Raw genomic sequence first — 22411 nt, 5'->3', positions numbered from 1 at the left:
AGTAGCTAGAAAGCGGTTAGTTACCGTTTTTTGAAGTATACAATAGCTGCTTTGGCAAGCTTGTATAGTTACACGACTGGAAAATTCACCAATGCCAAAACAAGTGACAGTGACATATGACTACAAGAACTGTTTTATTTTTCCATTCAATATGCAAGTCCCAACAGGTGGATGTATTTGACACAGTATCTAGAAGTTCAGTTAGAGCTCTGTATCATTTTTAACAGAAAAAGTTCAATCTGTCAGTCACCCTAACTTATGGACATGGTTGCATTCATACAGGTAGTAGCCTGGATGTGAAAACCACCCACAGACTGCAAAAATCAGAACCACTCAAACTACCTGTATTTTGGAAGGTATCCCCAACACTCTTCATGTGGGATTGTGACAGAAAGCTCCAGGAGGGTCACTTTGGGCAAGAGCGCTTGTATTCTGGGGAGATGGGGAGCTTCCATAGTGTCAATGTAAGGCAGCATTAGCCCTCTGAACGGAACAGAACTTCACAAGCAAGAATAAATTCAGTGCTCGATCAACAGTAACTCAGCAGGTACACAACAAGGTCGCTACAACTGGTATTTCCAAAGGTGGATGATAGCTTTAAAATGCACTGGGACACACAGACCCCTGCAGTCAATTGGACTGACTTCAGTTAAAAACAAAAGCCATGTTAATGTCTGAACACAGAAACCATCACTTTAAAACTGATTCCTCAAGCTCTGACAGCAATTAAATTTTCACAGTTACTCTAGATACAAAAATAAAATTAGGCAGAATGTTAGCAAAGTAGTTTTGCATTCTGTCTTCAGTATCGGTATATAGCACATGACTTTGTTTCAATGCTGTCACCTACTGGATTTCCCAGTTTAGCTGCCAAAATTATAATCCAGCCGAAACACACCAGGAAGAAATGGTGATCTTGCAGAAAAATACGACTGCACTTATTTTATAAACACTATGATGTCATAATGATTTTCTCTAAAAGTTAATGCAGCCTGACCTCTAGTACCTTCTCTGCCTTTAAGTTCACATGTGAAGTTGCTGTTTTCTCTACCTAGTTGGAATACTGGTGACTTTCTGTTAAGGCTGAAAGAAGGCAATACTCCTTGCTGTAGCTTGATCAAACTTTAAAGTTTTCACATACCCAGGCAGGATGCACTGCATCTTTTCTTTAAAAAAACAAACCACCTCACTGCCTACAAGTTGCACTGTTGAATACGGGGAGGGGGGAAACAAAAAAGAAAATTGAATCATTTCCTTAGCTTTGATAGCTGCTAACGTATTACAGTCAGAAGAGAGGAAACTGTGGTTAGGTCAGTTTTTGAAGGGTAAAGTACTTTCAAGTTTCCATCTGTGTCCACCACTCGAACCTGCTCCAACACCAATGGAAAATTCACCGGCTGTATGTTTTGGCCAGGGTTCAAATTCACTGGTCCGCAAAAAGCATCAGATTCATTATCTGAGCCCGAGTCTTCCTTATTTTCCAAGGTAAATCTGTTCAGTTCTGCAATTTTCTGTTAAAAGCAAAATACAGAAAACAAGATTAATTCTGTGGCTAAGGCCTCACAGCAACTCCAAGTTGCTTCCAAGGTGCGGATCTGGCCCGCCTCTGGAGGAGTATCTGCATGAAAAGGTTCTTCAGTGGGTTAGAATCTTTCAGGAAACTGAAAGGGCTTTTGATGTTATCACTGCTGTGCTCTCCAGGAGGGCCCACTTCTCTGAACAGTTTCATTTTTTACATTTAACACAGAACTCGGGCTTTGTCAAAGCACTGGATTCTAAGCAACAAGAGCCTCCTGTAGGATCACCACCGACAAGCTTGCTTTTGCTGCATTTGAAATTGTCTCTGCTACTACCTTGTGTCAACTACACAAATCACTTAGCTTTCACCAAAGTGTTCTAATGGTTATGTTAACTGGACAAGAAAAAAAAAAAACGTTTATCTTGCAAAATATCTAACAGCATACTATCCTGTACTTGCCATATACCAAGTTCTATCTTTTCCAGTAAGAAAGCTTTAGTTAAAAGAAAGCATGTTGAATGGCATTTAATGAGACTGTCCTGCTGCTAATACAGTATCTGAAAGATAATTCTGTAATAATGATAGGACCAAGCAAGCTAATTGTCAGGCAGGCTGAGGTGAGAAATCTCCCTAAAAGAATTTATTGGCAGCAATGGAAGCCATAAGATCACTAACAAGGTGAAGGGGTTCAAAGTCAAACCATAAATTTCCAATTGTGGTAACACGTTATTTACCCTGGTGAGTTTTGAGGTCTGCCAGTTAGTCAGGATACAAGAATACAAACACCTTTTGCGATACAGCAAGAATGGAAGAGTAAGCGAAGGGGAGGGAATACTACTACTACTACTAAAATAAGAATCAACTTCTGTAGTCTTCTCAATACATGTGAGCAATTAAATATTTTGTCAAGGAGCACACCAAGAACAGATGGGATTATTTTCCCAAACTACTTACCAGAATTAGTGTGTCCATGACATCTTTGCATATCTGTAAACTGGTATCGCTTGTCACTTCCAGAAATAGATCACGGGTGTCTTTTCTAATCTGTAAGAATTTCACAGGTAAAGCAAGTAAGGCATCAGACCATAGTCACCCACAGTCACTTGGCAACATTTCAATACACAAACTGAATGAAAGGCTTTCATTCAATTCCACCAGAGGCAAAGTACTGCCTTTCTTCACAAGTCAAAAACCATATTCTTGCCCTTCAATAAAGCCGTCTCTGCAAAGGCAGACTGGTGCCTTTGGAACAGCTTGCCAAAGCTTGACAGATTTACAAAGTTAAAGATGTAACTCCGAGATCCATCTCAATCTGAAAGTCTAGCAGACAAGATTCAGGCTTTGAAGATTTGTATTTTGAATACAATCACAAGTTTCATAGAACTGTGCATGTCTCTGAATCTGGAGTTAAGTATCTCTCAGTGGAAGGAAACACTGTTTAATTTCGATTAATGTATTTCCATTAACGGAGAGTACCTTTGTTTTCTCACTATTGGTTATCGGTGGGAAAGAAATCACGCTGCCTTCAGCATCCACAAGACATGGGTAGTTATCTTTGCCATCCAATAACTGGAGATACCTGCCAAGAAAAACAAAGCAGCGAAAAGTGAGCAACTGAAACAGCAGCTGGACACAATGGCAGAAAGTAGTGACAAAAACAAACTAGTGTGTTCCTGATCTACCACGTAGCAGAAACAGAAGTCAGAGCACTAAAATTCAGCAAAACTGCATCATAGTGATACAGCTGAGGAAAGCCACCAGCTGCAGGAAGTGATGGGCTAGAACCATAAAGGAACTCACATTTTAATATCCTCGCTGTCAAAGCAGACAGACATGCCTGTAGTGCTTTCAGAGATCCAGTACTCAAACAGGACCATCAGAGTCCACTGTCCGATTCTTCCAGACAGCTTAATTAGTTTTCCCTCTTACTTACCATGGTGATATACAGTTCTCCCATCATGTACTTGGCAAATTTCCCCAAGCTGTACAAGTGATGGATACGGATGATGATCTCTGCACGAGCAGTAAACAGAATAGGGCAGTGCCACGCTCCGCTTTGTAGTTCACATCTGTTACTACATGCACATCTACCACACCTCCGATTTGCTTAGTTTACTGAATGTGCATGGCATACACTTCATTCCTCTGTGTTTCCCTTCTATTTGCTATTCTAAACGTATTTGTCACCTCTAAGAATAATTCATATGACAAGAATTTACTCGACACAGCTAGAAATAACGGAAGGCACTCACTGTCCTCGTTTCACTCCAGGTTACTCTGTATGCACAAATTCAGCTCAGTGTTTTTCATCTCGGCTCCTAAAAGCTCATGCTGGGTTTGTTAGCCCCATCACCATTACAGAACATGCTTCATAATACCTTCCAGCATGTTTTCTTCAGTGCTGTTTTTCCATATGAGCGTGAGTTACCAAAATTCACATGAAGACAAGCACAAAAGATCAGCATACTGACTTGTGCAATCCAGAAACATTCTGACGCTTCTTCTGTTTCCTCTGCTCCTCAGCTTCTAACTGCAGCTGACGGAGAAGATCCTTTGCCTTGATCTCCTTTCGACCCAGGGGCGTTATCTACACCATACACGAAAACAAACATTTGAATTTAAGGGCGACTCAGACACTGGGGTTATTAAAACTCTCCTGTAAGTAAGGCAATAATTAAAACCATGCTTCTGTATGCCATCGTTCCTAATGCCTTTTTCAGTATGGAAATACGCTTGCTATTTAACATTGACTACTATGATCACACTAAGTTTTAAGCCTTCGTGTGAGCTACAACACCCACTTGAAAAACAGGCTCATTCGCTTGTACTAAACCAGGCGTGGACAGTCATCTTAGCCAGTTCCTTCACTGTCATTACTTACTGAATAACGTGAAAACCTGCTGTCTCGTAAAAGAAGCCATGCACAAAAGGTTCTGTAAGCCATCAGGAAAACAAAGAATTCATTCCTGAGGACCAGGCCACACGCACAGAACAGTTACAAACACAAGGTGTCAAGAGACCAGAATGCAACAAAAGCTTTGGGTCAGCACCAAAGAGAGTATCCTGACTGTTCGGTCCTCCAGTGAGATGGGTCCTGGAGGCAGGATGTTAACAGACACACTGAAATAGGCCTCAGTAAATAAGGATGACGAATTTGAAATAGAATTTTTATATTCTGGATTGAAGTTACAAGTTCCATCTAAGAGCTTATCACACAGACGCACTGCAAGCTTCCCCCCCCCACCTTCTCTGAAAGCAGCAACATAAATAACCCCAGACTGGGTAAATCAGCAGAGCCTGAATCGATTTCAGTTAGGTTACATTGAAGGCTGCTGCCATTCGAGGCGCACTCACACAAATGAGCACCTGCTTTGCTGCATGACACTCCAGGCACATCCTAACATATAGGGACCTCCAGGGAACATTAAGGTGGTAACACTACAACACAGGAGAAAGGATCAACAGTGAAACACTGACACCTCAGTCACCCTAAGGAGGGGCACACATTAAGCAAGATCAGAATGTTTTTACAAGAAAAAAAAAAAAGGTCTACATCTGCTTTCCCTGATTACTTTAAGTCCTCGGGCAGATATGCTCTTAACTGGTCCTGGAGTAATACTAGGTAGCTTTGTGCGGCTTGTTCAAGCAGGCTTTGTTACAGCAGGACAGCAAGAAAATTAGTACAGCTTCTAATAGTTTTCTAGGATCTACGGGGCAAGAAAAGAATTCTTTCCATTCTGTACAGTTCGAGAAAACAAAAGGAAAAAAGTGGAAAGGCCCACCAATGCCACTGGCCTTACCTTCAATTCATCAGGAGGCTGAACATCGTATCTCAGAGGACCTTTGATCAGCTGCAAGTCATGGGTGGCAATCGTGGCCGCTGTCCGCTTTTCACAGATGTCTTCGTGCAGTTTAGTCTAAAACAAAGAATGCCATCAAAATATATCCAAAACATCAACATGATTTATTCCTCCTGTGATTCTTATGTATTTAATGTGTGTAGCATTATCAGCTGGTTGAGTAACCCTTCTGCATTAAACGGAGCCCGTCTCTTCACCTGTGAAATTATTTCATCTGAAGTACAATCCAAACGTAAAGATAGCGAAGCACAGCACATGACGCATTTCTCAGCTGGGAGATAGTTTTAAATCAGAAAACAACCACAAATACATGAGTCCCGTTATCCTAAAGAAGCTAACACCTGCCATCTAATGGGCAGGCCAACAGTATACCAGGTGAAGGTCTGTGGTTACGATACCTTCCTTAGAAAGTTGGACGTGCAAGACACTTTTAGCACAGATTAGGGAACCTGGAGCCAAACCAGGGTGCTTCTAACACGGATGCAGGTTTATTATTAGCTCTTGACAGGTTCCGCAACACTAACAATCTATTGTTATAGAGGCAACGCAAATGCATGTGCGTTCATCGCCCTCTCATGGTAATAGCTGAGCTCCTACTAGGTTCTGCAGGAAAAGCAGTTTTGCTTATTACGGACTGACTAGGCAGCACGCCATGCCACCGGCAGAGGCCATGCTGCACGGCCCTCCTGCCAAACCCTCACCACCTGCCAGGTGAAGAGCTCACCCTAAGTTTCAGAAACTTATCTGCTGGAAGGAGTCTAGAACAGCCTACTTCCAAATCTGCTAGCAATGTTCCCGTTGCAAACGAGTAACGCGAGACCGCAGCAGTTACCTGCATGGACAGGAACCTCTTCAGAGCGTTTCCTGGCTTTAAGTTCGCTCCTTTCAGCACGCAGCACACAATGAAGGGTCGAACGTCTTTGACGCCCGGGCTCGCTTTGACAATCAAGGGCGCCGGGTTTTCGGAGACGTGCAGAACCTTCACCATGAGCTTGCTCGCCTCCTCCAGCTCGTCCTGCTCCCCGTCCCCGCCGTCCTTCTTCTGCTGCTGCTTCTCCCTCTTCTTCTTCCTGGCCTCCTCTCTGGTGCTCTCGGCCTTCCCCTTCCCACGGCCCCCGGCCCGCAGATACTCCAGGATGGCCTTCGTCTGGCAGCCGTTGACCATCTTCTCCAGCCGCTTATCCTTCAGCTGGTTGCCCCTGAAGTTGGCCTCCTTCAGCCGGGGGCAGTCGGCCAGCGCGGCGGGCAGCTCCTGCAGCCGGTTGTTGGCCACATCCAGGCTCTGGAAGAGACAGAGACAGGGCGGTCGGCGGTGGGGACCCGGGCCGGCGGCGGCGGGGCGGGGGGTGGCCGCGGGTCCGCTCCCACCTTGAGGGCCGGCAGGGCGGCGATGTCGGCGCCCAGCTCCGCCACCTCGTTGTCGGCCGCCTCCAGGCGGCTGAGGAGCGGGAACGGCTCGCCGGGGACGGCCCCGGCGGGGGGCAGCAGCCCGCCGGGCAGCACCCGCAGCCGGTTGCCGGTGAGCAGCAGCGCCTGGAGCTGCGGCGCGGCGCCGGCCAGCCCCGGGCCCAGCTCCCGCAACCGGTTCCCGCTCAGGTTGAGGCTGCGCAGCTGCGGGAAGGCCGGCTCCGCCGCCGGCTCGGCGCCCGCCGCTCCGCCCAGCGCTGCGGGCAGCGCCTCCAGCCCGTTGCCGGAGAGGTCGAGGAGGCGGAGGGCCGGCAGCGGCCCGCCCAGCCCCTCGCCCAGCCCGGCGGGGCCCAGCGCGTTGCCGCGCAGCACCAGCGTGTGGAGGGCGGGCAGGGCGGCGGCCAGCCCCGGGCCCAGCTCCCGCAGCGCCGGGCACCCGCTCAGCTCCAGCGACCGCAGCAGCGGCAGCGCCAGCACCGCCGCCGGCAGCCGCCCGCCGCCCGCCGCCACACGCTCGGCCACCGCCGGCCCGGCCAGCGCCAGCTCCCGCCGGCGCTCCCGAGCCGCCGCCTCCAGCTCCGGCCAGGCGGCCGCCATGGCGCCGCGCTCCTCCTCCTCCTCCCCGGCAAGGCCCGCCCTGCCCGGGGAGGGGACTCGGCGCCCGGAAGGCGCCCGGCCGGCACCGGCGGGGCCGGGAGCCCGCAACGCGGCCCCCCCCCCCCCCGCCGCCGCTCTCCCTCCGGGCCCGGGCCGCGCTCTGCCCGTCGGTGCGGCCAGCGATCGCCTAAACGGCAAAGGCCGCGATCGGCGGCGGGAGCGGGCTCCGCGGCCGCGCTTTCACCCCGGTCGCTGTTGCGACGGCGTGAAAACGCAGAGCTACCGTCCCAACTAAACAGATCTATTAACCAAGCGCAACAAAAAGAACTCACGCGTCCGACGTACGTGGAACGACGGCGATAAAACCTATAGGATTTAAATACCTTATCTGCTTGGCCAGGGCGTCATCGGTGGGCATCGCTCTCTTGGGGCAGCGGAACTTCACGCCGTCGCTCGAGACGAGTCGCTGCACGCAGGGACGCTGCCTGCTCTTGAGTCCTCGCTGCAGCTTAGGTGGATGATGAAAACACCGTGGCTGACGTTCGGGTACAGCACGGAGAAAGAGGGCATACGGAAAAAAGCCCATGAGATGGGGACCACGGTCCGTTCTTTCTTTAATAACGATGCACCGTCATTGCCGATGTAAGTTCTCCAGTCCAACAGTCTGGAGAACTCCTTTCCGTTAGCCGGACCTGCACCCGTGCAACGTTTTTGCTCTGGAATATTTTGCTCGAGACTTCATGGCACAGGAACAAACTTCACTGTGTTTTTCACACCACTGTTTATTTTGCCACTGCAGAAAACACAGGTTGTTTATTAAGTGCAAGGAAGCAGCCCAGTGAAATCATCCTTTAAAAATTACAGTGGTGGTACTACTGTGCTCGGAGAAGGTCCTCTCACATCCTAAAAAAAATAATCTGTGTTTGATCACTTCTGTTTCCAGTTCCTACCATTGAGTAGTTACTATCTTTATATCTCACTTTAGAAGTGCATTTTTTTAGTCCAAAAGTGCCCAGGATTCTCAGTGAATGTTATGCACTCTCAAATGTTGAAATGGTTTCTTTTAAATGTTGCTAAAGAGCAACTCTGGATTTGAAAAAAAAAAAAAAAAAAAATTACAAAGCCCTAAGACGCAACGTGGTGCGCCCAAGCCTATGCATTTGGCTTTTAAAAGCTGTTTGACAAAGGCTCTGAAATGCGCTTCCCTCGCGCATACCTAATTTCTGCTCCTTAGGTGAGTAAGCTGGGTAGCAAGGACAGGGAAGAGGCAGGAATCTCCTACATGACAACTTCTTGCAGTGAAAAAGCTGCAGAGTTATTGCACAGGTCCCAAAGGCATAATTACTGTGCTCTACAATGGAGCAAAGAGAAAAGCAGTTATGGTACTCGCTCTGGAGCCCCAACAACCATAGGGGGAGACAGGCGGCCTGAGCGCACAGCAGGAAAACATCCTCATACACAAATGTGACACGCAAGTGCTACCCAAGGGAAAATGCCTACAAAGAGAACGTCTGTAAAAGTGTCTTCCCATAGCTCCCAACTTTTCGGCTATTCCGATCGGTCAGCACTGGGAAATATGACCCTCACTAAAACTCGTAACGTTTGTGGGGTCTTGGTTTTGGTTTTTTGGTTTGTTTTTTTATTTAACTACTTCCCCCCCCCTCTTTTTTTTTAAATAAGAAGTTTAAAAAGGTTGTCCCATAATATTATAACATAGAAAGCACACATCCTGCTACATGCAGGATTTAACAGATTATTTTAATTACGCTTTGCTTGACTGGGTTAAAAAGCCATGGCTGAGGAGTAACGGAGAGCTGTATTTACCAATTCAGTATACATACTATAGTGGCCAATCCAGAACACATGGAGGACCTTTGCAGATGGGGTTTTTTCATTAAACTTGCACAACGGAAAGCTCACAGTTTTATGTCCAAAAGGAAAAAATGCTCTAGGCAGCAGCTCATGAGCCTGCGGTCCATTGCACGTGCTAATCTCTGAGCAAAATCACTGGTTATTTTGCTTGCATAAGGGATCAGGTGCTCAAGTAGGAACCTGTGTCACTGAAGTAGAAATAAAAATACATACATATTTGTTAATACATATATATTCCTAATGTATGTATATTTATTGTTATATATATTTGGAAGAGTTAAAGAAACAATTTATATAAAGACTTTCAAAATACAAGTGCACTGATCTACCTGTAAAATTCATAAGCTTGTAGATAGGCTGCACGCCAACTATAAAAACCGCATATTATAAAATATGTATATACAAAACAATACCACAGATTCACTCAGTGGTAGCAAAAAACCCCAACCCCCAAAACTTCTATTACTGTGATCACTCATTCTTGTACCTGTGGTGGACATAGATGTGAGACCGATTAATGCTGTCCTGGAAAGCATTTGCCCAAGTGTTACAAGTAGAAGTGTTAGGATTGTTGCTTTAGGTACAAAGCTTCACACATTGTGTCTCAGTAGAATTTGTTCTCTTTGAAGCTATTAAACAGTCACATGCGGTAGTCTATGGATGTTTATTTTAATCAAACTCAGAGCTGGATTTAGAAGCGAGCTGCGAGAAAGTACACAAAAGCAGGAAAAAAGGTCTAAATTTATTAATTCAAGCTTTTCAGGGCCCCACAAAGATTTTTTTCTTTTCTTTAAGGGACCATTTCTTGGTGATAAATTTCAGAATTAACTGTGAGATTTTAAAGCATAACTTTAATTTTTACAGTAGCTCCATCAATACACACTCTTATTATGTACCAAGTGGGACTCTTGCGGTTTAGCTCAATCCTCTTGTCAAGTGGACTAATAAGGCACTTAGCGCACAGCGAGAGAGGCAGCGCGGAACAGCTATTTCTTGTTACTTCCTACGTAATGGCATGTCATATGGCAATATCCAACCAGCCCTTTAGCTTTTTTATTTGGTGCTAATTCTTGGCGTTGAGTAGCACTTTGGGTACTGCTCTGCTGCCTTTAAAACTCTAAACCTGAAATATATGTAAAGGCCAGGCTTCCACAGTGAAACCACTTCCCACCATGCATGGCTTGTGTTACTCCTAGAGGCTCGGCAGACCCAAGGAAGAGACATCTATTTCACTTGACATTATTAACATGCTTGAACTTGTAAAATTACAGACACCAACCAGTATTAGAAAAGAAAGCAAAGTTATCTGTCAAAGTAATGTTTCTAAGCATTTTAAAAATGAGTGGAAACATTTTATAATGGCCCTGATCCAATTCCTTTCCTTGCAGGGTCAACTAGAGCTTTCAGCTGACTTACGAGGTGTTCAAGGATACCAGTCAGTTTTAAAAAAAAAGAACGGTTTCCATTTCCAATGAAAGAACCAAGAGTTTTACCGCCTAGCACAAATAAATGGACTTGTAAGCTTTTACAATGGCTATAAATTTGCCCCATTTTAACTGACAAAATTTATCACGACAAATACACGGAAGAAAAAGGCAGCTGTTGTAAACACACTAATATTGTCTTTCTTCCTATCAAAATACACTAGATCCTGGCAGTGGCTAAACTAATCACCGAAGAACGGCATGATTCTTTGACTTACTTCATTATACCCGAGGAGTGGACGCCTGAAAAAGCTTTCCAATTCCTGGCCCTACTTGTAAACATGCCCTAAGTGAAGCAAATAAATCCACACTATAGGATTTGCAGTGGAAAAAACAAACCCCATAGCTTTCCTTGTCTACATTGCAATTTCTCCTTTTTTTTTTTTTATTCCTTCTAGCAAACACACGAGGAAGAATTTTGCCTTATGGAATTCTTGAACCACATATGGTTCGAGAGTTTATCTATATAGGATCATACACGTCTTTCAGATAACCGAGGTACACATTTCGTATAGTCTGACATGTATTTCCTTCTACACGTGCATGCATTTTTCATTTCACCTTATGCCAGCTGCACATCATAGCAGATGAACAATGGCATCGCTAAGATATCAACATCATCATCACATCAAAAGGAACCTGCGTGACTGCAACAAGCCTGTTTTGCTCATTGTATATCCCTATTTTCAGTGGTGTTTCCTCAAGTTTAATGATGATGAATTCTCTGTAAATGCACTGATGTAATGCAGAAATACACACAGGCAGCTTATCTCCTAGCCAACCAGTGCACGCAATTAAACTTGCGACCCATTTGTCTACCACAAGTGTCTGACGGCAAGACAAACAAAAATTATTGACACTATTACTTCCAGCATGTTATAAAGTCGATTTTGGCAGAAAACTATTAGCAATATATTCTGCCATTATTACACTGAAGTGATCAGGTGGTAGTCAGCTAATACAGGTATTACTTGCCAAGCTTTCAGAACGTGTAATTGCAAACAAGTGTCACTCTTAGATCAAAAGAACAAATGCTTTTCAGCTCTGTCCTGAAAATCTAGTACAATTTCTGCTTGGTCAGTTTCTTGCTCTTCCCCCAAAGAAAGCCAAAACAGAAATGACTGTGGCTTTTGGACCTTAAGGAAATTCCTTACTGGATCTCAAAGCCAGCCTGTTAGAACCACGGTCCCAGAGGAATCGCATAACCTCTGGGCACAGCCTCTGTGCTGACTGTGACAGCAGCCACACAGTGTGGCCGTGTTAACTCCATACTCATTGGGGAGTTTTTTTAACATGAGGAACCAAAGACCAATGCATGGCCTTCCTTGTGCCATACAGGGAACGTGGCAGGCTAGGTCTGTCCCAGAACATTTTGCGTATTTCTGACATGAGCATTTCTAGGAGGAAAAGTACAGTGCTGCACAGACAGCTAATGCAAAAGTTACCAGACTGGGCAAGTACTGCTCAAGGCTGGTAAACAGTCCTATGTAGTCAAACAAATAAGATTATATGAGTTGCCCACAATTTTTAAATAACTATTAACAACTACATGCCCAGTTATTAAGACAAAGGGAGAAATACTTGTCCTGTCATCGCTTTGAGTATGTTTTGCCAGTGCTTTTATTTGGGCCCCCTCTTGGGGTTGGGATCTTGCTTCCTATAGAGGGAGGTCGAGCTTTTGCTCCTGAAGGACCTGGCTTCCTTAAATAGTGGCCACCTATTTTGCCTGTGAAGAGAAAATACAGATCATTATTGCGAGCACATCTAGTCCCAGACTTGAATCTTAACTCCCCATTTTGATTCTCAAGATATATTAAATCCGAATGACTGATACTAGCAACTAAAAGTTGGCAGGCATCCAGGGTGAGGTCTGTCTCATACCAGGAGTGGTAGGACTAAATGGTCAGGTTTCCTTTCCTATGTCTAGGAAATTGCTCTGGAGCTTTAGCTCTGTCCAGGAAGGATTTAAGTTCCTTCTATGTCTCCAAATTCTAAGCAGCAGTAAACTAACTAGCATTCTCATTAGCAAGTAGAAACAGCAAAGCTGAAGACGGATAGACAGACATGATTGTAGGTCCAGTTCAAGACTTGAAACTGTCAAGTTTAACCGCATTTCACTGGTGACAGCGAAAAGAGACAATTCAACAGTTCACAACTTGCAGTAGTTGTGAAACGCAGATATGAGCAAAGCCAAGTATCAGGCAGAGGAGGTTAACTCTAGCAACAACCTGAATATGCAGTGGACTAAAGAACTCTGAAAAAAGTCTGAAGGAGGACAGGTTTTGGATCCTACTGGCCAAAAGAGTTTTGGTGCTGCAGGCAGTGAAAACCGCTTGTTTAACTTCTGTGTTCGGGAAATAAAAGGATTTTGCATGTGCTTCGTAAAGACAACTGTTAAAAAAAACCCCAACACCTGACATCAGCATCAGTTTCTCTTTGTTGATGAAGAAGCTGCACAATCATAAATTCTGCCTAGCTCCTGGGTCTGAATTGAAAAGGAAAAGCAGTACACAGCACTAACTATTCAATTCATCTTGTAATTACGATTAGATTAGCATCCTCTGATTGGACATTAAAAGCTAAATCAGGCTCCCGGTTCTCTGTGTCAGCGTTCAGGAGCTTTCCAGAATGTTAACTGTTTAGTATCACTGCTGATTGTTCTATTCATGGTCGTACTATTATGCCGGAGAAAACCCCTGAACTGATCAAATTATCAAATATGCCAGCTTCCCCAATCCACTGAGCTAATGCCCTCATTTTGAAATTATTGTTATTGAATGATCTTGAGAATTTGCTCCCTAAGTATACTGTAGCCTATACCAGCATGAGAAATACCAGTTAGGTTACACAAATGCAAAAAAAGTGTTGAACAACTAATTAAGAGCCAGCTTGCTCTCGAGGATGAAATACTTTTCTTAAGCAAAGGCAACACAGTAAAAAGCATAATTATTATTATCATAAAATAATATCTTACCAGGCTGCAACAGAAGAGTTTTATTTATTGTGGATAACCTCCGTTGATTCATTTTACAGCCATCTTTGCCCATTAGGTGAGACTTCCAGGCCTAAAGTCAATTAAAAAGAAGTGATATTACAATACCAGCAAAATTAGCCGATCTCTTATCTAGTCACTATGTATGCACATATACTTTTTAAAACATGGAGAAAATGAGGGTTGTATACAGTCTTTATGGCAGCAGCATTTAAATCTGCTTACTCATAAAAGCATGAGCACCTTATGACTTACTAAGTGAAATAGAAATTAATATATCAATTTTTTAATATAACTTAAAAGGTACATCACAATAAAAAAAAACAGACAGATCCTCGAAATTAAAAAAAAGTGACATTCATTTTGTTTTTAAAATTTTCTTAACTAACAGCTGAGTTCATATCAGGAAAGAACAATACACAAATAACATGGAAATCTTTTCTTCTACACATATTTTAAACCGAAAAGGTATGGGCGTAACTACAAGGTTATGGTAATAGTTAAAGCATTCAGCAACCCGAAGGAGTAGGAACTGCTATTACAGGAACATGACAGCTTCTTCAAACTAGGGCTATGTGAAGCCTCTTACTTACAAGAATAATTTGGGCAGAAGAAAAAAAAAAACAAAAGAAACAACCAAAACCCAAACAAATCCAAACAAGACATACATTCTCAACAAACGCTTCAGACTTGGTTACAGTATTTTCTGAGCTCCTCACGCTGGGCAAAGCAAAAATTTGGAAAAAACTTGTTGTTGAGAACAGAAGCACTACTCAATGGTCCCATTGAAAGGAAGAAAGTAACATAGATTACGTATCAGCCAATGACGTTTAACTGGATCTAATACTCAGCATAGTGCTGTTAGCTGCTCCCTGGATAGCCTTTTTCCAAAAACTAAAACATACACAGAACTACTTAAATATGATCATAATGTAGTGTTAGATGATTCATATAAAAGACTCAAACAGATATATTAAGTCTTTTCTGGACAAATTGCTTTTTATATAATACCAATACATATTTTCAATTGCAGAAAGCAATTGGAGCTGGCGTGTCAGAGATTTCACAGCATTAGGCAGTTACAGGGAATAGCATGCAGAAATTAGAGAGAGGCCACCTCAACTCTCTTGGCAATTATAGCAGTTCTTGCTTACTTTCTTCATGTCAATTTTTTCTTATACCAAAATCAACATAGTCTTAATCCTGAATGCCCTGTTGGATGCGCTCAGTCCTGTTGCAGTATTTTAAGCTGCATAATGTCACTCCAAACACTAGGGCTGACAAGTGAACTCACAGAATCTTGTAGTAGTTGGGAATTTGGAAAGCTGTAAGGTGTATAGCTGCCTCTGCAGGAGGAGAAAGACCAACATTGAATAGCCTGTAGCCCTGTGGTTCCCATATACACCTCTAAGGGTGAAAGACCCAGGTTCAACTATGGTCCCCAGAGCATGAGGTAGCCATTATAGACCCCAGCAATAATCCAGGCAAGTTCTTAAGTTGGCAGGTATAAGCCAGTGTTAGAAGAGGACAGGAATTCACTCCCACTGACATAAACAACAGCAGATCAGTCTGGAAGGCAGTCTTACCTCCTCTCCTGGGGAAAAGTTGTGATGGCACAATGGGCAATGGTTTGCCACATTTTCTGGTTTGGCAGCTGAAACGATTAGAAAAATAACGTAAGAATGGCAAAGACAGGCTAATTTCAAATACAAAAGGAGAAGCTGCATAACAAAGAGCATAAAACTCCCCTATGGCTAAACCAGCTCCTACCCTATTACCATTGACTGCTGTCAAAGAAGTCCCGTGTTTAATCATCTACATTGAAACAAGATCAAAAGGAGTGATAGGGCTTAATCCGCAAGGATGTGGTAGAGGCTTTCTGTTCTCCTCACTCATCCTCCCCCCATACCTTCATAAAAGCGAAGCATTTCAAGCACTGGGAAACTCAGGCATTTATTCTATTAAATTAGATTTCTAAATCCACCGTGCAGTACCTAAACAGAAGTGGTCTGACTTGCCAAAGATTTGCAGTATTTGAAAGTCTGACTGACTTGACCTTTGAAGTTCAACCTTCCTGTTTGAAACTACTCACAATTGCAAGTCTTGCTCTTAATATGTTTGGGCAACTCAACTTTTGGAAGGGCCTCACTGCATCGTTGACATTTCCCAAAGCTGTCCTTTTTATCACAATCAGTCAACAAGTGCTCTGTCAGGCTTGCTATTTCCACCACCTGCAACAGAGCAAGAGGCACCCAAAAAGATTTGTAGATTTGTACTGCACTGAGTAAATAAGGATAGTATTTTAAAAACTGCAATTTTTGGAAGTTAAATCTCACTTTCCAAAATGACAAAGGGAAAATGAAATTTTAGTCCAGTTATTAATACAATTTATAATGCTGCTCTTTTAGAGAAGCACTACCCAAGATCACACAGCTGTGTTCAGAATTCATCTACCTTAGTGCTAAGTATCTTATTGCACCTTAAAACCAGAATAACAATGGTTAATGTCTTGTAGTAGCTCTAGAAAGTTTATGCCTAACCTGTTTGCAGTGCTCACATCTGGTTAACATAGGGCAGTGTTTCCAGTAATGGAGATCCAATCCTTCCTCTGTGAAGGATTCGTCCCTTTCACCACAAAAAATACATAAGCTAGGAAAAAAAATACAAACATCGGTAACATCACAGAGTGAAATGAATGAACCCTGTTTCTTCTGTTAGAAACTATTCTGAAAAATAGCTAACATCTTGGTATACCTCATTTTCCCCATATAATGCTGGCCTTTAGGTTAGGACATGAACAGATACTATTATATAATTTATGGGGAATACAACTATAAAGCATTTGTTCCTATAGAAAGACATAATTTTACAAAAGCACTGAGAACAGCTCACTGAAACTGGCTTTCATGGCTCCAGAATTTTCAAATGCTTTCTCTATGCCTTTATGCTACAATTCACATGAAAACTACCATATACCTTTGCCTTATTTTATACTGGCAGTTGAATGTTAAACTGTGGCAATTTCTTGTCCCACAAACAACTACTCAGAAAACAAGTTCAAGGTCATGCTATCCAAGAACTTAAGAAATCAACATCTAGGATTGCCTAGCGATAACTCCAAGTCTGTTAGAAGAGATTTACTTTTTCATTGTTTCAACGCTGAAGGTATTAGCTTTGATCTACTGGAAAAATGTTATTAACATTATGAGCTTGCAGGTTATATACTAAGTGCTTAAGGTGATTAGAAGCTGCTCATCTAACTTACTTATCCAAGTAATTTGCAACAGAGGCATGATCATCTGGAATCTCTGCTGCTGCAGGCTGTAGGCTTTCATTTACCTGGTAACCTGTAAAAAGAGAACTATTAAAACCAAGATCACATTTTCATTAGTTTTTGTGCATGCCTAGAAATACTGCTTCTCTGGATCTTAACAGCAAAAAAAAAATAAAATCTAATAGAATCATAACATTGCCATACTGGTAAACAAGCACTGCAAGACAAGATACCTGCAGGCAGCTGGGAACCTATTTCTTTAGGGGTCCACAACAGTAAAATATTTCACTGATTATTTTTACATGTAGTAGCTGTTCTGCCTCAGGTTGAGAAGAAACCCAAAATGGCTTCAAACCAAGCCATACTAATTTCTTATTAGAAATTAACTCGTTAGCTGATGGTAAATTTTCTTTCGTGAACTTAATGGTTACCTCTATGGCAGGTTGAGACTCAGCCAATCTGAAGCACTCTGGCATGCTTTTAACTGAGATAATTCAATAATCTATTAAGCATCCACAGTATTTCAAAGACATCCTGAAATATCTCTACATTTCTTAATACTATTTGAAACTACCTACCTTGATTCTTTGGCTTCTGAAAATCAGATTCTTTCTCCTATTGAATAAAGAAATTTAAGTCAGAAATTTGCTTAATGACTGTGATGCTTGCCAGGGAGAAAAAGAACAGATTATATTCTGATTTTCCTCTGGAATTAAAAGCTTAGAAGCAGAGCCAGTGCATTACAATGTTTGTGCTTCTGGTCCCACAGCAGATCTCTCAGGTATTAAGGCAGCAATCTTCTGAGGGGGGCAAAACAGTCCTACTTCCTGGCATTGGGGTAGCTGACTACCTTTCTAAGGTTCAGATATAAAACTTAATGGATGTGCAGTACAGCATGCTTCTGGAGGGCCTTGATGCACTCGGTACAATTCCTATACTCTAGCTGGTATAGAAACACTCAGACTTGTAGAAAGACTCTTGAATTTACCATACAATAGACAAAGCTGTTAGAATCCAAATTTTATACTATGTTAGGGAAAACAACACACAGTTTTTAAGTTGGACTGCTGAAGAGGAGTACGTCATGGAGCCTTTCTTTTTTTTTTTTTTGTTTATAATGAGACAACAGTAACGTTAATTATCTAAGCCTGCAATATCTGAGGAGAAAAGGATTAAAAAAAAAAAAAAAAAATGAAAACCAAACCACCCTAACCTTTCCAGCTTGAACTTCTGCTTCTATCTCCTTTAGAGCTGCCAGCTGACCTTGCAGAACTTTTATTTCTTCCTTCTTCTGTTTCTCTGCTTCTTCTGTTGCTGCCTTTCTCTGTGCCTGCCAAGAAATACTCTTTCAATTACAAGTTTTTGAACCATCTGTCACATAGGAGAGATTGGAAAACACATCAGCATAGAACAAATGGTCAATGCAGTACAAGAAACATCCTGCTTGGTTAAATGACTGGTGTGTTACAGGAACACCTCCCTTGCCCCAGCGTCCTCTGTACTAGCCTGAAAGAAACACATAGCATTTCCCCTGTGCTTACTGTTTCCAAGGCTAGTCAGCATAAAATAGTATATGTGTATTTTCCAAAATGATTGTGTATTATTTCAAAAGTACCATCTCTGTATTCTTTGTAGGCTTTATTCATAAGATTAAGTACATGTAATAAACTGAACACCAGCTTGTTACACTAAATAATGTTAACAACACACCTTAAGATACTCTGCTATGCATGTCATTCAATGTCTAATATAACTATGAAATCAGTATATTGCTCAGTTGAATGAAATGTTTAAAGTAGCTACATGTGTTCTGCAATCTTATTACATACCCTAATTTCAGCTTCAGAAAGTTTACCATCTATTTTAGTAAATCCATCAAAGAGTGTTTTATAGAGAACAGTCTTGCGAATGCTTGCATCATCTGGAGGAAGATATTCCAGTATAGCAGCCTTGTGCTGCCTGTACATATCAAAGATAATCCGCAATGCTACATCACGAACTTCATAAACTCTGTGTTCCAAAGCTCCCGTTGCAAACTGAAAAGAAAAAAAAGAGGAAAAAAAAAAAAAGCCTCTCTTTTCCCACATTCTTTTTAAGGACTTATTAGTCTAAGACAATTATTTCACTGCAGTGGGAGAAATCTTCATACAGAAAGGTTTTTCCAAACACTTTTTGACCCAGCGATTCTTTTTTCCCCATACTGGCATCTTGCCTCCTCACATGGTTGTGTGTTGTCACCTCCAAGAGGCTCAAATTCTCTTCAGTAATTCACCAAGCACTCCAAAGCAGACAGATAAGCCCCAATAAAACAGCAACAGAAAATACTTCATGTGCTGTAAACTCAGACTCCTACCTTCATGACATTGCTGATGGTAAACCCAGAGTTTTGAGTTCCCATGTCTTTCAAGAGGCACGCCACTAATTCCACTTGACTCATCGCCAGATGTGTTGGGGAGTTTGGTTTTAATGGTTGAACCAAATGAACTGGAACAATCTGAAGAGATTTAACTTCACTACACAGTGCCATTTCCTATAAACATACAGAGAGTCAGTGTGCATGGAGGAATGCTAAATGAGGAAAATTAACTGTCTTCGCAAAGTAGAGTTATTCTAAGTTACTTATAACAAGTTAAGTAAAACAAAATAAGCCTTCCATAAGAAGTAGCTGCTTATTTCTTACTTTAGCAGCCAGAAGTTACTTGCAAAGGTTTTAAAAAGAGGATTACGCAGATGTTTGGTCTTGCTTTTGGCATCAGAGAGAAAGCTACTGAGAACTCAATAAAATCTTAGTCATGCTCAGATGAGCAAGAGTTATAGAACTGGGCTGTAAGAAGAATTTCAAGAACGCCATCTTACACCAAACTATCTGAGGAGAAGGTAGATGAGAAGTGTCACAAAGGATGCAAAGTCTTGACATTGCATCAAGATGGATTTCAAGAGTGCTTCAGAAAACACATGCCATCGTACAACTTCTCATTCTATTTCGCAAAGGGCTAAATTCTGCTGTTATTCAAAGCTCAATGTTTTATTTCTTTGCAGGTAGCAGAATGTTTAATAACCCAAAGCACCCCTCCTCCCAGTTCCTGTCAGCTGACAGACACTCAAGCAGATGATGGTGTCCTGCAGTCCCTCTTCCTGAGGACCAGATGCAGTTGTCACCAGGTTGGCTGGTCTGTTTTGGACATACTTATTTCTAGAGATATGTGGCACCTTCCCTAGAGAACTGCTTATTCAGTCAGGGTATCATCTATTAGCAGCGATACAAAACAAACACATTTTCCTTCTCTCCAGGCCATGTCCTGTCTACAAAAATATATCTGTAACCATTTTCTCATTTCTGTTCTCATTCAATTACAAAATCTATTCTAAACAAGCCAAGCAGTAGTAATAAAGTAACCTGTCACCTTTGGGGTTCCAGTGACACACCAGACCACTTTACACAATTAACCCTGTTAAAATTTTAGTTACGTCTACAGCAAAAGAGAAGTCTTTTCCCTCCATGTGTGGATGCAAGCAAGGATAAATAACCCAGAGCCAGTGACTCACTCCACTCCACTCCCAGGACTGAATTAACAGATTTTCACACAGAACTACTGTTCTTTCTTCTAAATTCTACTGGAAAACAGAGCCTGTAATCCTCTAGCAGCTGTTCACAGTGGCTCTTTGTCAACAATTGAGCAAAGGATGGACTGTGTCTTTTAAAATGGGCATCTTTTTTATGCTAAGTTGACTTTCAAAAGTTGACTGTCAAAAATGCAATCAAACTGCAACACAGCCTGAGCAGTATGTTGTACTTTCTTGCTCTCATCTCTGTAGATCACTTGCAACTAAGAAGAATGCAAGAGTCGTACCCTTCTTGCATGTGCAGCAGCAGGTATCTCCCCACACTGTCCCCCACAACAAAGGTGACAATACATGGCTAGAAAAAACACTGCAAAGATACTAAGTTGGTGCTCCCACTTTGCCTTCCATGTAAGGCATAATCCTTTACAGCACCAAACTCTGGTCTTGAAGTCAAGTCTGATTAGATGTTATCCACCTGTAAGCTCTGTGACATTCTTAATGCAGTCAAACCGTAATTTGAAGAAAAACACCTACCTGAATGAAGTTAGAAGCCACAAGGCGAAGACGGGATGAAGAGTCTCCTGTTCTAGAAAGCAAACTTGGAAGCGTTTTTTCTACACAATGAGAAGTTTCTAGTTTTCCTAGTTGATGTTTTGGTATATATTGGGTAATGATCATTTTTAAGAGTTTCAGGGAAGTTTGAAAAACCTAAGTTAAAAAGAAAAAGTAAACACCAAACAAAAATACCACACAGATCCCTGTTTTCAGACAATGTGCTAAAATCTTTTCTGTAGTTCTGAAGAACAGCAGCAACAGGAATCTAGAATTATGGTAACACTCTTAATGGAAGCTACTTCATTCAGATACCTCTCTTTCAGAAAACATGTCGCTAGGGTTTAGGTGAAAGGCTTCAGAATTTGTTTTATAAAGAGTAACACAGCTCTTGGTTTTTTTCTTTTCTTCTTGTTTAAGGCTTATTTGAAGCCTAAGTCTCCTGTAGTCTCTCAAGTTGGAAACTAAAAGTTACTTCATTGATGTATTTCAACTTTACCCCCCCCCCCCCCCAAAAAAAAAGGCTCAACCACAGTACACATTTACTGCATCAGCAGTTGTTTCTCAAGCTCATTACTCAGCCCAGGACAGTATTTTCCATGCTGCTGAATGCCAGACTTTGCTCAGTCCTTGATCCTAACTAAAAGCTGACATTTCAGTTGTTTTTGTTTCATTTTTTGTTTGTTTTTTTTTTTTTAACTTACTCAACAGTAGTTTCAGAAACCATTTAAATTATTTAAAGTGCCTTAACCACACAGTTTTACAATTTTTGCTGTCAGTTCTTCACTGGAGCATTTCTTATCAAACACATCACAACTTACTGAAGACACTATGTCTTTGATGGCTCTCCTTACAAGAAAAATGGCAGCCCTCAGCATGTTCTTTAAATCGTCCTTTGGAGTCTTTACTGACATTTCCATCAGCTTCTTATACACAGACAGTAATGCGTCTTCTCGATACGACCAAGTTTTGGAATATGCTCCTGAAACCTGAACACAGAACAAGTTTATCTCTTAAAAGGTCAACACTGATCTTTCAATATCTATATATAGAAACAGCCTCAAAAGAACATATGAACTTCAGCATGAAATCCCCAGGTGTTTCCTACAGGAATTTGGCTTTTATTAAAAGCACATACTTTTGAAAAACGATGAATAAAATGGATTAACAGGTCAGGGTCAAGGAACCATTTTGCGCACAGCAACGATTTCTCTCCCTGCAAACGACAGTGGCAAGTTATGGATATTCTGGTAGGGTCCATACCCTAAAGCAGTCTACCAGATACTATCT

At 42.2% G+C, this 22411-nt stretch overlaps 2 protein-coding genes across 10 annotated transcripts in view; both read right to left on the bottom strand.

The window, feature by feature from the left end:
* Positions 1-121: 121 nt before the first annotated feature.
* LRRC47 (leucine rich repeat containing 47) lies at positions 122-7396 on the bottom strand. Its single transcript, XM_075027121.1, has 7 exons — positions 6748-7396; positions 6212-6661; positions 5320-5436; positions 3991-4106; positions 2996-3098; positions 2474-2563; positions 122-1511 (listed from the first exon to the last, which is right to left on the bottom strand). The coding sequence occupies exons 1-7, from the start codon at positions 7381-7383 to the stop codon at positions 1272-1274; spliced, it is 1752 nt and encodes a 583-aa protein (XP_074883222.1). The 5' UTR covers positions 7384-7396; the 3' UTR covers positions 122-1271.
* A 376-nt stretch (positions 7397-7772) lies between these two features.
* Positions 7773-22411, bottom strand: part of CEP104 (centrosomal protein 104) — a 20891-nt gene continuing 6252 nt past the window's right edge. For 2 of the 9 annotated variants that reach the window (XR_012650297.1, XR_012650296.1), the window contains 13 exons: positions 21943-22110; positions 21104-21277; positions 19359-19535; positions 18835-19041; positions 18219-18335; positions 17584-17620; positions 16997-17078; positions 16272-16380; positions 15824-15962; positions 15318-15385; positions 13714-13804; positions 9743-12465; positions 7773-9443 (listed from right to left, as the gene is read on the bottom strand). Coding sequence is in view for 2 of the 9 variants with exons in the window: in XM_075027120.1 (XP_074883221.1) it covers positions 12329-12465; positions 13714-13804; positions 15318-15385; positions 15824-15962; positions 16272-16380; positions 16997-17078; positions 17584-17620; positions 18219-18335; positions 18835-19041; positions 19359-19535; positions 21104-21277; positions 21943-22110 (1506 nt within the window). In the remaining 7 variants the exon portion in view is untranslated. The other 7 variants (XR_012650300.1, XR_012650298.1, XR_012650299.1 and 4 more) reach the window with 7 other exon arrangements.

Source organism: Buteo buteo, chromosome 5 (assembly GCF_964188355.1).
Source record: "Buteo buteo chromosome 5, bButBut1.hap1.1, whole genome shotgun sequence".
Classification (NCBI taxonomy): Eukaryota; Metazoa; Chordata; class Aves; order Accipitriformes; family Accipitridae; genus Buteo; species Buteo buteo.
The sequence above is the reverse complement of the archived record's forward strand: the minus strand, read 5'-3'. Positions and strand labels throughout refer to the sequence as shown.